The 16,267-nt window shown below is 49.1% G+C and overlaps 1 protein-coding gene across 1 annotated transcript; it reads left to right on the top strand.

Moving 5' to 3' along the window:
* The first annotated feature begins 11,959 nt into the window (after window positions 1–11,959).
* LOC119923528 (olfactory receptor 1G1-like) lies at window positions 11,960–12,643 on the top strand. Its single transcript, XM_038742893.1, has one exon. It carries the CDS (start codon window positions 11,960–11,962, stop codon window positions 12,641–12,643), a length of 684 nt encoding a protein of 227 aa, XP_038598821.1.
* Window positions 12,644–16,267: the final 3,624 nt, after the last annotated feature.

The raw sequence follows: 16,267 nt of genomic DNA, 5'->3' as shown, positions 1-16,267 counted from the left end.
AGCGAAATTGAGGGGCGAGAAGGAAACTGACACCTCCTCCTTTTCCGGTGAGTCTGGGGGAGTGGGAGAAGAAGAGGCCTCCACTGGAGAGAGCAGCAGAAGAGACCGTGTCGTCCGGAGACAACTGTGTTTCAGTTAGGGCGAGGAGGAGTAAAGAGCTGGAAAGGAATAGGTCCAGGATGGAAGGGATCTTACTTATAACGGAGCGGGGGTTCTAGAGGCCACACTTGGCAGTAGCTGTCGAGGGACGGGAGAGAGGGGGAAGGGTGCGAGGGGTGGGGAGGGTTTGGATTGGGATAAGTTGGAGGGGGCCTAGGCGGGGAGAGTGGGAAGAGGGGTGGCGATGGGAAAGGAGAACTGGAATGAGGTGGGGGAGGGAGGGGGCTGGGAGGGAGGAGTGGAGGATTGGCGCTGGTATAAAGGGATCCTTGGTAGGGGATGAGGGCGAGTGGGTCTTGGTGGGGGAGAGGGAGGGAAAAAGATGGGTGGAAGGGGGAAGGGGAAGGTGAGGAATGGGAATGGCAGTTGGGAGCAAGGGAATTGAAAGTTCATGGTGAGGTCAGCAGGGCGAGTGACAGTATAGCGGGAGGTTAACCATTGAGATGCAGAAGCGATAAAACAGTAGCAATGATATAAATAGGCGATAGCATCACAGGGGGTAGTTAACATGCTATAGAAATAATAAAATTGGCAGTTAATGATGTCACAGAGAGCAGATACAAACTATTATGTGCTGGAGTAGGGTGGACCTGTTAAGGTGGTCAGGGAGCAGAGATAACTGGGGAGAGGAGTGAACAGCCAAATAGCATGGGAGGGCTGAGTAGGTGTGAATGAGGTCCTGCACCCGCACTGGGGCCGCTGTGCTATGCCTGTGCTCGGTCACGGGGCTGCGCAAGGCCATGTCCACCTGAGACTCTCATGTGCTGTTGGTGACACTGTTTTACGGCCCAGGCAGGCGCATGTACCTGTGCCCGGCAGTGAGTGCCTCTGAGGGCCGGGAGTGCCAGGTGACCATCTTCTACACCCTGGTCACGCCCATGCTCAACCTGCTCATCCACAGCCTGAGGAACCACGAAGTCCAGGGCGCCCTGAGGAGGCTGACCTCCATGAGGTCAGCTGCCTGTATCTAGAAGTTTGTTTCCTTCACCCACTCCCTGTTTAGAGAAGCCACCAGACAACACAGTATCACTGATAACTTTTACTTAGGAGATTATGGGTGCAGAGAGCCATTCTGGGTGTCTATCGTGTGGAGAGCACTACATTGGATGTCTACGAGATGTGGAGGGATGTTCTAGCTGTCTACTGCATGCAGAGTCCTGTGCTGTGAGTCTACTCTGTGCAGATTATTGTACTGGCCACCAAGTGTGTATAGAATGCTGTAATAGGTTCTTGCTGTGTATGGGACACATGTTAATGGAAACCATACCACGCTCTCCTGCAGCCCCTTTCAGAATAGCCTGGGTGCATCATGTTAAAACTCCTTCACGCCAGCCTGCCATAGTGCCAGGCTCTTTCGGGTATACCAACCCAGAAAATTCAATCAATCAATCAATCAGTCGTATTTATTGAGCGCTTACTGTGTGTAGAGCACTGTACTAAGCTCTTGGGAAGTACAAGTTGGCAACGTATACAGACAGTCCCTACCCAACAGTGGGCTCACAGTCTAGAACTGACAATTCAGTCAATTGTCAATTGACAGTTGTCAATTGACAATTGACAATAATGACAATTCAGCTTGTCATTAAGTTGAACCCTATTTCGTTTAGTACTGAGCCTGTGTTTCACCACCTCACCAGGCTTGTGGGCTTGAAATTTATTCCCTGGGTTTCTTTGGTACACAATCTCTAAATTGCCTCTGTTAGATTTCAATTTTGTTTGGTAGGACCATGTTCCAGTCCAGATAGACCACTCTTGAGGAAAGCAAGCTACTAGCAAAATCCTGCCCATAAGAAACTATCCTCCATCTGCCAGGTTTAGTGCCATTTGCAAATCTGACCTCATCCGGATCACTGGACAAGTCTGTGACCAGAGCCGACCCAAGCTCAATCCCCACCGGTCAGCCCTTGCACTCACCCAGTCGCTCTAACTAAGCCTTTGCGGGGTGGGGGTGGGGCAGTCCGACCAGACATCCAGGGGAGTGACCTTGAAGTAATAACCAACCCAGGGAGGACACTGAGGATAGAGTCTCTGCAGTGATCACTAGTCCAGGGTGGACGTCGAGTAGAGTGGGCTTGCATTGATCATTAACCCAGGATGGACATCAAGGATATAGGCTCTGCAGCGATCAGGCTGGTTATTAAGGAAAGCAGCCTCTCAGTGATCACCAACACTGGGTGAATGACAAGGAGAAAATCCTCATACTGTGGCTATTGTGTCAAGACACCTTAGCCACTGTGGTTAGTGGTTCAGATACCATAACCACCTTAGTTAGTCATTCACATGTTGTAACAGCCTTGGTTACTGGTTCAGACACCATAGTCACCTCAGTAAGCATTCAATACCTATCATCCTATTCCTTCTGGACTACTGTATCAGCCTTCTCTCTGATCTCCCATCCTCATGTCTCGACCCACTTCAATCCATACTTCATGCTGCTGCCCGGATTGTCTTTGTCCAGAAACGCTCTGGGCATGTTACTTCCCTCCTCAAAAATCTCCAGCGCCTACCAATCAATCTGCATGTAAGGCAGAAACTCCTAACCCTGGGCTTCAAGGCTCTCCATCACCTCGCCCCCTCCTACCTCACCTCCCTTCTCTCCTTCTACAGCCCACCCCGCACCCTCCACTCCTCTGCCGCTAATCTCCTCACCGTACCTCATTCTCCCCTGTCCCACCATTGACCCCGGCCCACGTCATCCCCCGGGCCTGGAATGCCCTCCCTCTGCCTATCCGCCAAGCTAGCTCTCTTCCTCCCTTCAAGGCCCTACTGAGAGCTCACCTCCTCCAGGAGGCCTTCTCAGACTGAGTCCCTTCCTTCCTCTCGCCCTCATCCCCCTCTCCATCCCCCTCATCTTACCTCCTTCCCTTCCCCACAGCACCTGTATATATGTATGTTTGTACATATTTATTACTCTATTTATTTATTTATTTTACTTGTACATATCTATTCTATTTATTTTATTTTGTTAGTATGTTTGGTTTTGTTCTCTGTCTCCCCCTTTTAGACTGCGAGACCACTGTTGGGTAGAGACTGTCTCTATATGTTGCCAACTTGTACTTCCCAAGCGCTTAGTACAGTGCTCTGCACACAGTTAAGCGCTCAATAAATATGATTGATTGATTGATCGATTATAATAATTGTGGAATTTATTATGCACTTACTACATGCCAAGCACTGAATTAAGCACTGCTGCAAATACAATATAATCTGATTGGACTAGGTAGGAAGGAATCTACATAGGAAGGAGTAGGATTTAAACCAAATTTCACAGTTGAAGAAACTGAGGCACAGATAAGTTATGTGATTTCCCCAAGATCACCCAGCAGAGAAGTGGTAGAGCCAGGGTTAGAACTCAGGCCTTCTGATTCCCAGGCTTGTGCTGTTTCCAGGAGGCCATGCTGCAGTGAGAATTTTGTTTCCTCATCATGCTGGATTGCCACAGGGCTGGTGTCTGATTTGTACTGTCCAATTGACCACCCACCAAACCTCATAAGAAGCCCCTGTCACATTGATCAGGAAGATGGAAGGATCCAAGACCATAGTAGGCAAGTGTCGGAGGCCAAGCCTTGACACTGGCCATGCTTCCACTCTGGCCATTTTCCCCATCGCTACTCCCCATATTCCAGCCATGCTCTCAAACTGCCCATGCTCTCTCCCTGCACATGCTCCTTCCCTAACCTTGCTCCCTCCCTAGTCATGCTCTGTCTTTGGCCTTGCTTTTTCCCTGCCCACGGTCCCTCCCAGCCCTTCGCTTCCCTGCCCATGCTCCCTCTCTGGTCGGGATCATTCCCTCGCCTTGTTCCCTCCCTGGCTCTGGGCAAAAGAAGGCCAAATGGGCTTTCTCATTCTACACATTCAGCTTCCTTCACCTGACACTGTTCAAAGTTTAATTGTTGAGACTCCTTTCCCATCCATCCAAATGCTGACCTCATGGCAGGTCTTTCGAAGTTGATGATGCAATGAAGATGCACACCAACCCCAGGCATTCTATTCAGAGGCAACGTGGCCACAGGCACCAGCCCAGAGGAAGAAGCCAACGCTGATGGAAAAGATAAAGGCAAAAGACTCTCTGCCCTGGAAACCTGTACTGAACCAACAGGGCCCTCCACTAATCTGGCCCTTCCCTCAACATGCTTACTGCGGCCCTAGAAGGTCAATTAGTGTTGTTGGGCCACCCCATCCCCCAAAGGGAAGTCCCCCAACCACTGCCGATAGCCTTCCCTAAGCTTCTGGAGTCTTCTTCAACCCTACCAGCATCAAATCCACAAATTCATTCATTCATTCAATGGTATTTATTGAGTGCTTACTGTGTGCAGAGCACTGTACTAAGCGCTTGGGAAGTACAAGTTGGCAACATATAGAGATGGTTCTACCCAACAGAGGTCTCACAGTGTAGAAGGGGAAGACAGACAACAAAACAAAACATATTAACAAAGTAAAATAAGTAGAATAAATATGTGCAAGTAAAACAAATAAATAGAGTAATAAATATGTAAAAACATATACACATATATGCAGGTTCTGTGGGGAGGGGAAGGAGGTAAGGCGTGGGGATGGGGAGAGGGAGGAGGGGGAGAGGAAGGAGGGGACTCAGACAAACACAGAAACCACTCCTCAGCCAGGCCAAAGCAGTCTCTTGGTGCTATCAGACAGACACAGGTGGCACTAAGCCATGTGGAGGGGCTCAGGGAAATGGGTCGAACAGCAACTGATGGAGAGGTAATAGCAGTAATAGTGTTTAGTAAGTGCCACTGTGCAATATATCTTACTAAAAGCTTGGGGATTTCAAAACAAAGTGACATGCTCCTTGCCCACATGGAGCTTACATTCTCTTTGGGTAAGCAGACATATAAGCATTTATAGAGTAATCAAAATAAAAGATTGAATGCCTGAGGAAGGGCATAAGTAAGTATATAAATGTTAGAGATGCCTGATGAATTTATATGACTTGGGATGCTGGGAATTAATTGGGGAAGCCTTGTTGGAAGAAGAGGACTTTGAATATGGGGAAAACTGTGGTCTGTTGGATGTGGGGTTGGGTAGGGAAAACAAACGTAAGCACGAGGATGGGGGCAGGGGAATCAAGTGTGAGGAACAGTTAGAAAGTTAGCTTAGGAAAATAAAGAGAGTGGGTTGAGGAGTAGAGGTTGATGAGGGAAGTTATGTAAAATGGGGTGGATTGGTGGAGAGCTTTGAAACTGAATTGTTTGATGCAGAAGGGCTAAGGGAGCCAGTGGATTGTTTGAGGAGAAGGAGGATGTGACAAGGGAATCTTAGGAAGAACATCTTTGCAGCAGCTTGAGGTATACTTTGGAGAGGGGAGAGACTGGAAGCTGGAAAATCAGCAAGGCGGTTGATGCAATACTCTAGGGGTGATATAACCAGAGGTTCCACCAGGAGGGCAACCATTTGGGTGGAGAGGAAGAGACAAATCTGGGAGGAAGACTGGAAGATTTGAGCTATAGACTGACTGTGAGAGTTGGAAGACAGCAAGAAATCCAGGAGAGTTCCAAAATTATGGACTTCTGGGTTAGAGAACATCGTGGGTTTTAATGTCTGAGATTGGAAAGTAAGGAAGATGAGTTGTTAGGAGAGCTTAGGAAATTTAGGAGATAAAATGAGTCATTCTGTTTTCAGCATATTAAGGTGGAGGTACTGGCCGGACACCCATGGGGAGATGACCTGGAGGCCTGAGATGTGGGATTGCAGGTTAGGTGAGACGTTAGAGCTAGAGAAGCCATGCTTGAAAAGCAGCGTGGCTTAGTGGATAGACCTTGGGCCTGCGAGTCAGAAGGACATGGGTTCTAATACCTTCCCCACCTTGAGCAAGTCACTTCTTTTCTCTGTGCATCAGTTACCTCATCTGTAAAATGGGGATTAAGAGTGTGAGCCCCTTGTGGGAAAGGGGCTGTATCCTACCTGATTAACTTGCATCTACTCCAGTGCTTAGAACAGTGCTTGGCACATAGTAAGTCTTTAACAAGTATTATTATTATTATTATTATTATTATTATTATTATTATTATTATTATTATTGTTATTATTATTAGTGTGGTAGATTTGGGAGTCATTAAGGTGGAGATGTTAATGGGAGCAGATACACTCCCCCAAATTAGTGGGTGGATTGCAAGAGCCCACAAGGAGACCCACTCTCCCTCAGTACCCACTGAAAACTGCTACATTCATTGCTGATTGAGAAATACTGCACAATTACAAGGGTGTACATGTGGGTGGATGCATGCATATACTCCAGTTTCAGAAATTCAATATTTCAGACTAATGTAAAGATGAGGAATTTATGGTCTATGTTGACCACTACTTGGCCTTCAGTTGAGCTGACCATGTCCATCTGTGACTCACCCACCAGGGCAGGGAGCCTATCCCCTGCGGAATATTGCAAGGATTTCAGGTCTTTTTTGCTCTTGGAGGAAGTCATTTCCCGGTGAAAGAAGGTGAATCCCAAGACCCCACCCCAGATTACAGTGAGCAATGAACATTCCCTGGGAATTGTCAAAGGTGAATGGAGAGGAGGCTGGAATAGATATGAAGGGAATGGCATGACAGTTGTGGCTCAAGAAAAGTCACTATTGTCACCACCACCACTGCTGCCGCCACAACATTAATTGGTAAATTGTGTTGCCCTTGGCTGTGGACCAGGTAAGCAGTGCAAGCGTTTGACCTAACCCTATTTTGCTCCCTCTCCTCCTTGCCCCTCCTCCTATTGCCTTGGAATGTCTCTGATTAGTCAGGCATTAGTCAGGCATTGACTATTGTTATTTCTTACTTATTTCATTTATTGAGCCTTTCTGTGGGCCAAACCCTGGACACAGGGAAAAGGCTCCAAGATGATCGATGAGGCCTAGCTCTCGGCCCATAGGGGTTCCCGATCTAAGTCGGGGTAATCCCCCTGGGAAACAAACAGTAGGATAAGTAAAGCAGGAGTGATGAATGAACAATGACATGAGGGCCATCTCCCAGTATCCCAGTCATGCCATCTCCCCAAGCCCCCAGGATGCCATCTTCCCGAGCCCCTGGAATACCATCCTTCTGGGCCTCCAGGGTGCCCAGAGCCTCTGAGCCTCTGGCATGCCATCTTCCTGAGTCCTCCAGGATGCCATCTTCCTGAGTCCTCCAGGATGCCATCTCCCCAACCTCTGGCATACCCTCTTCCTAGGACCTCATGGTGCCATTTCCCAGAGCCCCTGCAGTATCATTTCCTCTTGCCTCTGGATGGCATCGCTGCCACCTTAGATCCCTGTGGATGCCCAATTATCAGGGAGCAGACAGATCCTGTCTGAAAGGACAGGTAGCCTGAACAGGTCCAGGGAGAAGCCAAACTGCCAGTCTCCTATGATCTTCTTGGCTCTCCAGCATCTGAGAGGGCCTGGACAGAGCAGGCAGGATCTAGCTAAGGGCAGACTGTAAGCTCTTTGTGGACAGGGAACGTGTCTACTAACTTTGTTGTATTGTACTCTTTCAAACATTTAGTATAGTTCTCTGCACATAGAAAGAGCTCAATAAATACCACTGATGGTGATAAAATTACTTTTATGAAAAACCTCCCACAGCAAGCATCCAGGACAGTGCTCTACACACAGAAAGCACATGGACAGTCCACTGCATCCAGTGAAGACCCTGTACCAATAGGCTTCCAGTACAAGGGTCTGCATTCAGGAGACACCAATACAGCACTGGGCTCACAGTAGGTGCCTTGTACAGTGCTCTAAACACAGCAGGCACCAAGTACAGCACTCTGCAAAGTAGATTTTATTTTGTTCCCTCAGTTTCCAGGGTGGATGGATAAAGAGCCAATCAGGATGAGATGAGAGAGAGAGTGCATCTTACCTGGCCCATACCAAATTCAAGTCACCCAGTGCCCCTGCCCCCAGGCCCTAGGCCCTGCCCCAACCCCACCTACCAGGCTCCAGGCCCAACACCCCCCAAACACCCTCCAAGTCCAAGCAACGTAAAAAATATACAGCCTCATTACAGAGTTCAGTCTCCTGTAATGTAAAACAGACAGCCTAATCTCTCCAGCCTCAAGTTTTCTGTTTTTCCTTCCCTCAAATCCAGCTCACTCAGGCAAAGGGCAGCAGTGGTTCCTTTATGTGCTGTTCCTAGGTCTGTAGCTGGTTGCTGTCAGAGGGCAGGGGGAACCTGCTATCAAACTGTGTCCAACGTGATTACCTCATAGCTACCCCGGTGCTTAGAACAGTGCTTGGCACATAATAAGCATTTAACAAGTACCATAATAATAATAATTATCAGTATGGCACAGGTGTCCTATACCTCAGGCCTTTCTCTGATACTCTGAGCACTTTTGCTCCTGAGTAGTGGATCTGTATGTGGTCAGCCCTCCCCACTCTTTGCCTCCCTGCAGGCATCCTTCAGGAGGGAAGGGTGCCCCCCTGGCAAAGTATGCCGGCCTGGGCCATGCCTATACGAGGCAAGGGCAGGGCCATGGGGAGGAGGTGAAAAACAGAAGGAGGCCCGTGGACCCTAAGACTGATAAGGAGTTCAGTCCTGGACCTATTGAGTTTTAGATGGTGGGCAGACATCCAGATGGAGATGTCCTGAAGACAGAAGGAGATATGAGCCTGGAGGGGGGGAGAGAGAGCAGGGGCAGAGATGTAGATTTCGCTATTATCAGCATAGAGATGATAGTTGAAGCCGTGGGAGCGAATGAGTTCACCAAGAGAGTGAGTGTAGATAGAGAACAGAAGAGGACCTGACCCTTGAGGAACTGACCCTTAAGGAACCCCTACAGCAAGGGGATGGGTGGGGGAGGAGGAGCCCGCAAGGGAGACTGAGAATGAACGGCCAGAGAGATAAGAAGAGAACCAGAACAGGACGGAGTCTTTGAAGCCAAAGTTGGATAGTGTGTTGAGGACAAGGGGGTGATCCACAGTGTCGAAGGCAGCTGAGAGGTCGAGGAGGATTAAGATAGAGTAGGAGCCATTGGATTTGGCAAGAACGAGGTCATTGGTGACTTTTGAGAGGGCAGTTTCGGTGGAGTGTAGGGGATGGAAGCCAGATTGGAGGGGGTCAAGGAGAGAGTTGGCGTTGAGGAGCTCGAGTTAGCGAGTGTAGACGACTCATTTCAGGAGTTTGGAAAAGAAGGGTAGGAGTGAGATAGGGTGATAACTTGAAGGGGAAGGGGGGTCAAGAGAGGGTTTTTCTAGGATGGAGGAGACGTGGGCATGTTTGAAGGCAGAGGGGAATGAACAAGTGGAGAGTGAGCGGTTGAAGATGGAAGTTAAGAAGGGGAGGAGGGAAGTATTAAAGGAAGGAATATCAAAGTACTCATTCTGGGAGTTTCTAGCTCACCCCATCTTGGGTGAGTGAGGAGATTTGTAAGACATGGAGGGATCTGAGGAGAGATGGGAGATCTTGGAAGACTGTAAAGATTAGGAACACCTGGGAAACTGTGGGACTACAGAGACCTGGGTAAATTGGGGAAAACGGAAAATACTACGGATATTTGGGGATACTGGGGAAATCTTCCCAGCAGAGGGGAGCAGAGAATGTGACAGAAGAGGGGCTATGGTGGGAGCCAAGTTCGCCGTTGTCCATGTCACGTGGTTACCCTGGGTGCTCAGTCCTCATCCCCGAGGGACATGTTAGGGCTGGCACAGCCAAGGGGCTGAGGACAGATGGCACTGCCCAGTGTCTGGAACCATTTAGACAGGCCACTCTCCAAGGGGCTCCAGGGGCAGCTGGCAGGGAAGAATTGCTGCCCCATGAATGGGCAGAACATTTGCAGCTTCCCATCCACTTGGTCCCAGGTCCTAGTTTGAAGGCTGGATGCCTCTGCCCATGTGCTGCCTCGCTGTGCTGGCTGACGGGGAGAATCTGATCAAGAGGGTCATGGGGAGCAGAAGGTACAGGGGATGAGACACGAGGCCTACAAATCCCTGGTTCCCCTCCAGGAAGCACAACTACTAACTGAGGCCTCCATAAACTCCCAATCAATCAACAATCAGTCAATCATTCAATGTTATTTATTGAACAGTTACTGCGTACTGTGTACTAAGGTCTTGGGAGACTACAACGGAGTTGGTAGACATGTTCCTTGCCCACAATGAACTTTCCATCTATAGAAGGAGACAGACAGTATAATAAATTACAGATAGGGGAAATAGTGAAGTATAACGATATGTACATAAATGCTGTGGGACTAGGGTGAGTATCAAAGTGCTTAAGGTGTACATATCCAAGTGCCTAGGTGACACAGAAGGGAGGACATATAGGAGAAATGAGGGCTTGGTCAGGGAAGACCTTCTGGAGGAGATATGATTTTAGGAGGGGAGAGTGGTGGACTATCTGATATAAACTGCGAGGGAGTTCCAGGCCAGAAGGAAGAGGATACGGGCAATGATCGGTGGTGAGATACATGAGACTGAGGTACAGGGAATTGGATGGCGTTAAAATAGCAGAGAGTGTGGATTGGGTTGTAATAGCAAATCAGAGAGGTAAGTCAAGAATAATACCAAAGTTATGGGACAGGGAGGATAGTGGTACTGTCTACAATTGGAGTTGGAAGGTAAAGAGGTTTGTTTTGGATACATTGAATTTGAGTTATCCTGAAGACAAGAGGGAATGTGAGAATGCCAAGAAGGATAGAGATTAGGACTGGAGATGTAGATTTGGTAATCATCCACACAGGGTTGGAATTGAAGCTGTGAGAGTGAATGAGTTCTCCAAGGGAATGGGAGTAGCTGGAGAACAGAAGGGAATCCAGGACTGATCCTTGAAGTACCCTCACAGTTAAAGAGTGAGAGGCAGAGGAGAAGCCTGTGAAGGAGACACAGAGAGATAGGAGGAGAACTAGGAAAGGCACTTGTCAGTGAAGCCAAGGTTGGATGGTTCTGGGATAGTGGGTGATGGACAGTGTTGAAGGCAGCAGAAAGGTCGAGGAAGATTAGGAAGGAATAGAGGTCTCGGGATTTGGCAAGAAGAAGGTCATTGGTGACCTTAGAGAAAGTCCATGATGAGTTGACAGAATGAGACAGGTGGGAATCAATTAGAGAAGTTTTCTGGAGGAGGTGACCTTGTAAAGGGGGGCTTTGAATGACCTGAATCCCCCCAGACCAGGGCTTAGCCAGCTCAGGATGCTGTCTCTGACAGGGCTTCCAGGATGCTGGGAGGTAACATGTGCTGCTGTCTTCCTGGACACCAGCCTTCAGAGTTAGGGGTGGACCACCCCACTACCCTCTCTGTCCCCTCTCCATCCATGACTCTCCTTCCAGTGACTCAACACAGTCCATACAAACCCCCTGGGTCTCTCACTCCACCTCGGAGACTCCCGCAGTGACCCAGCACCCCTGACTCGCCCAGCAACCTGTGCAATGAAATGACCAGGTGGTTCCAGGAAGTTTGTATAGCTAAATGAATGGGAAGTTCCTAAAGGATGTGTGTGTGTGTGTGTGTGTGTGTGTGTGTGTGTGTGTGTGTGTGTGTGTGTGTGTGTGTGTTGGTGTGTGTTGGTGAAGGGGGTGGTGCACCTACACTCTTTGCCCCCAGCCCGCCATCAGGATTTCTTCGTCCTGGAGGCAAAGTCTGTTTCCCGTGCCTCTTCCCCCTAGCTGTTTCCCATGTCCTGTTTCCCTCCAATTGTTTCCTGTACCTATTTCCTCTAGTTATTTCCAGTGCCCCTTAGCCTTTAGTTGTTTCTGGTGCTCCTGTCCCTCCAGCTGTTTACTGTGACCATGCCTCTCCAGATCTGTTTCTCGTGCTCCTTGCCCTCCACCTCTATCATTTCCCCATGGGGACAAGAAACTAGACCAGTGGTTCTACATTCATGCTCCAAAGCATCGCCAATGCTGGGCAGCAGCGGCCCCTCTTTGTGCTATTCCTGGGTCTGTACCTGGTCACCGTGGTGGGGAACCTGCTCATCGTCCTGGCCATCAGGACAGACTCCCGCCTCCACTCCCCCATGTACTTCTTCCTAGCCAACCTGTCTCTGGTAGACATCAGCTTCTCGTCTATCACTGTGCCCAGCCTGCTGGGAACTCTCTTCACTAGACACCAGGCTGTTTCTTACAGTGGATGCCTGGCCCAGATGTATTTCTTCATTGCCTTTGGAGCCACCGAGAACTTCCTCCTGGCTGTGATGGCCTATGATCGCTACTTGGCCATCTGCAATCTGTCGCATTATTTGGTGGTCATGAGCCGTCAGCATTGTGCCCTGCTGGTGGTTGCCTGCTGGCTGGTATCTCACCCCCACTCCCTGCTGCACTCCCTCCTGATGACCCAAATGACCTTCTGTGCCTCCCATGAAATTCCCCTCTACTTCTGTGACGTCTTCCCCCTGCTGAAGATCTCCTGCTGTGATCCCTACATCAACTTCCTTGTGGTGTACACAGCAGGGGCCGCCATAGTCAACAGTGCCCTTCTGATGGTCCTAGCCTCCTACGCCCACATTATCACCGCCGTTCTGTGGGTGCCCTCGGCCCATGGGAGGCGCAAGGCCTTCTCCACCTGAAGCTCCCACTTAGCTGCAGTATGGCTTTTCTATGGCACCGTCGTTTGGGTCTACTTCCAGCCATCATCCAGCTTCTCCTCTGAGTGGTCACCACAGTCACGGTCATATACACAAAAATCACCCCTCTCCTGAACCCCTTTATCTACAGCCTGCATAACAGAGACCTACACCAGGCCTTGCCTTCCTGGCTCTGTGCCCTCAGATCCTGAATCCTTGGCCTTGGTCCCCAGCATCCTGAGATTCCAGCTCTATGTAATCGGACCAGGCTACATGGGCTCTGTGCCTCCAAACCAATCCTTCACCCCTAGTTTGTGCCCCCGACCCTGAATACCTCATCCTGCACCCTCAACTTTGTGCCCTCAGACCCTGCAACTCTAGCTCTGTATCCCCTGCTTTGAACCCCCAACCTTGTGCCCCCAACTCTGCATCCCTGGACCCTGTACTCCCTGCCCTTGGTAACCGGGTCATTGTTCGGGAAGCCCCACTTGAAGACCAGGAACATGGATCATGAGCCCACCAGAGAAGCTACCTGATGGGTCTCTGACATTTTTATTGACAGCACGCTCCTCTCACCGCTTGCACCCACAATCTGCCAGGTCAACACTAGCCAAGAAATGTCCTGGATGGTGAGACAGCAGTGGCACAGAACAGGAATTGTAGCCCCGAATAGGGAGTTGGGTGGGGAGAGAAGCAGCATGGCTCAGTGGAAAAGAGCATGGGCTTTGGAGCCAGAGGTCATGGGTTGATTCATTCATTCATTCATTCATTCAATCGTATTTATTGAGTGCTTACTGTGTGCAGAGCACTGTACTAAGCGCTTGGGAAGTACAAGTTAGCAACATATAGAGACGGTCCCTACCCAACAGTGGGCTCACAGTCTAGAAGGGGGAGACAGAGAACAAAACAAAACATATTAACAAAATAAAATAAATAGAATATGTACAAGTAAAATAAATAAAGAGAGTAATAACTACGTACAAACATATATACATGTATACAGGTGCTGTGGGGAAAGGAAGGAGGTAAGGCAGAGGGGATGGAGGGGGGAGGTGAGGGAGAGGGAGGAGGGGGAGAGGAAGGAGGGGGCTCAGTCTGGGTTCAAATCCCATCTCCGCCAATTGTCAGCTGTGTGACTTTGGGCAAGTCACTTAACTTCTCTGGGCCTCAGTTACCTCATCTGTAAAATGGGGATTAAGACTGTGAGCCCCCCGTGGGACAATCTGATCACTTTTTAACCTCCCCAGTGTTTCGCACATAGTGAGCACTGAATAAATGCCATTATTATTGAAGAAGCACCGTGGCTCAGTGGAAAGAACATGGGCTTTTGAGTCAGAGGTCAGGGGTTCAAATCCCAGCTCCACCACTTGTCAGTTGTGTGACTTTGGGCAAGTCACTTAACTTCTCTGGGCCTCAGTTACTTCATCTGTAAAATGGGGATTAAGACTGTGAGCCCCCCGTGGGACAACCTGATCACCTTGTAACCTCCCCAGCGCTTAGAACAGAGTTTTGCACATAGTAAGCACTTAATAAATGCCACTATTATTATTATTATTCATTCAATCATATTTATTGGGCACTTACTGTGTGCAGAGGACTGTACTAAATGCCCGGGAGAGTGCAATACAATAAAAAAGCACATTCTCTGCTTTCAACGACCTTACAGTCTAGAGGCATTGTTCTGGGCCTGGATTGGAAGCCCCATGGGGAGCTGGGACCCTGTCTATTTCATTTACATCCTATTTACCCCAGCACCTAGCACGGTACTTCACACATAATAAGAGCTATGTAAAGACCATTGACACAGTTCTTGTCCCCAAGATGCTGCTGAACACCTTCTGCCCAGTAAGCAGCATGACTTAGTGGAACCAACATGGACTTGGGAGTCTGAGGACAAGGGTTTTAATCCGGGCTCTGCCACTTACGAGCTGTGCCACTTTGGACAAGTCACTTAACTTCTCTGGACCTCAGTTACCTCATCTGTAAAATGGGGATTAAGACTGCGAACACCACTTGGGTCAACCTGATTACCTTGTTTATCCAGCCTGATCCAGCGCTTAGAACAGTGCATGGTACATAGTAACCACTTAACAAATACCACAATTATCACTTATTATTAAAAGCAACTCTTATTCTGACTACCGGGCCCGCAGCTGCTGAGGATAATGTCTACCAGACCAGGAATGGTGTGGCATGGTATGGATATCTATCACCCTCTCCATTATGCCCCACCCCAGGCACCGACCTCATTCTTTTGCGTGTATTGTCCAAAATCTGTCCCATCCCTCAGCATCCACCCCCTTCCCCTGCATCCAGCTCCATTACTCAGCATCCATCCCAATTTCCCTGCATCCATCCTTGTACCTCAGCATCCATCCCCAGCCCCCTGCATCTGTCCCCATCCCTCAACATCCATCCTAATCTCTCACCATCTATCCCCATTCCTCAACATCCATCCCAATATCTCAGCATCTGACCCATTATTTCAGATGAGGAATTCACGGTCTATGCTGACCACTGCTCGGCCTTCAATTGAGCTGACGGTGTGTCTCCCTTCTTTAATCTCTTAGTAGGCTAGGGGATCAATCTTCAGCAGGGAACACCTTCCAGGCCTCTCTGGACACAGGTGCTGCTTCCAAGCTGGAAAAAAGGCCATTCTAATTGGAACCCCATAACCCACCTCTAATATGGAACCTCACCACAGCAGCAGCCCCCTGCTGCCTCCACCCCAGCTTCCTTGCTTCTACCATTGTCCCATTCACATTCTTGTGGAATGTCAAAAAAAGTGCCTGGACATCTCTGCAGAAACTAATCCTTTCTTTGATGTTTCCTGGACCCCAGGACACAGGTTTTCTGCCCAATGTTGCTCTGCCTCTGGGAAACTTTGGAGCATCACATTCTAACTTCTTGACACTATTAGCCTAGAGATGGAAACGGGTTCTGGTATTTGTTAAATATTTACTATGTGCCAGGCACTGTACTTTGCATTCATTCATTCAACCGTATTTATTAAGTGCGCACTGTGTGTAGAGTACTGTACTAAAAAAAGTGGAGAGAGAAGGAGGGAGGAGAGAGGGAGAATGAAAGAGAGAGAGAAAGGGGAGAGAGAAGGTGAGGACAAAAAGGTGAGGGAATAGAGAAGAAGAGAAGGAGAGAGAGAGGAAGAAAGAGAGAGAGGAAGGTAGGGAGAAAGAAAGTCAGTTTTATTGGAGCTCACAGGAATTGCTTCAAGAGGTTTGAGTACCACTACTGGGATTCATGGAGAGAGAGAGAGACAGAGACAGAGAGAGACAGAGACAGAGAGAGAGAGAGAGACAGAGAGACAGAGAGAGAGAGAGACAGAGAGAGAGAGACAGAGAGAGAGAGAGACAGAGAGAGAGAGAGAGAGCACCAAGGCCGCACAACAAACAAGTGGTGGAGCCGGTATTAGAAACTAGTTCCTTCTGACTCCCAGTTCCATACTCTATCCACTTGGCCACGCTGCTTCATCCACTAGGCCAGATTGCACCCCCTAGATGGTTTCCCAAGCTGCTCCCCTGGTGACCCTTCATAGGCAGTATCTATCTCTTCCCGTGGCACCCCAGCCTCTCCCCTCCAACCCCTTTGTCTTCCTATCCAGTCCCGGAC

Source organism: Tachyglossus aculeatus, unplaced genomic scaffold (assembly GCF_015852505.1).
Source record: "Tachyglossus aculeatus isolate mTacAcu1 unplaced genomic scaffold, mTacAcu1.pri scaffold_1_arrow_ctg1, whole genome shotgun sequence".
NCBI lineage: Eukaryota > Metazoa > Chordata > Mammalia > Monotremata > Tachyglossidae > Tachyglossus > Tachyglossus aculeatus.
The sequence above is the reverse complement of the archived record's forward strand: the minus strand, read 5'-3'. Positions and strand labels throughout refer to the sequence as shown.

Bases quoted from the DNA above. Each gene is read 5' to 3' on its own strand.
- LOC119923528 (XM_038742893.1), top strand. From the start codon at position 11,960: ATGCTCCAAAGCATCGCCAATGCTGGGCAGCAGCGGCCCCTCTTTGTG.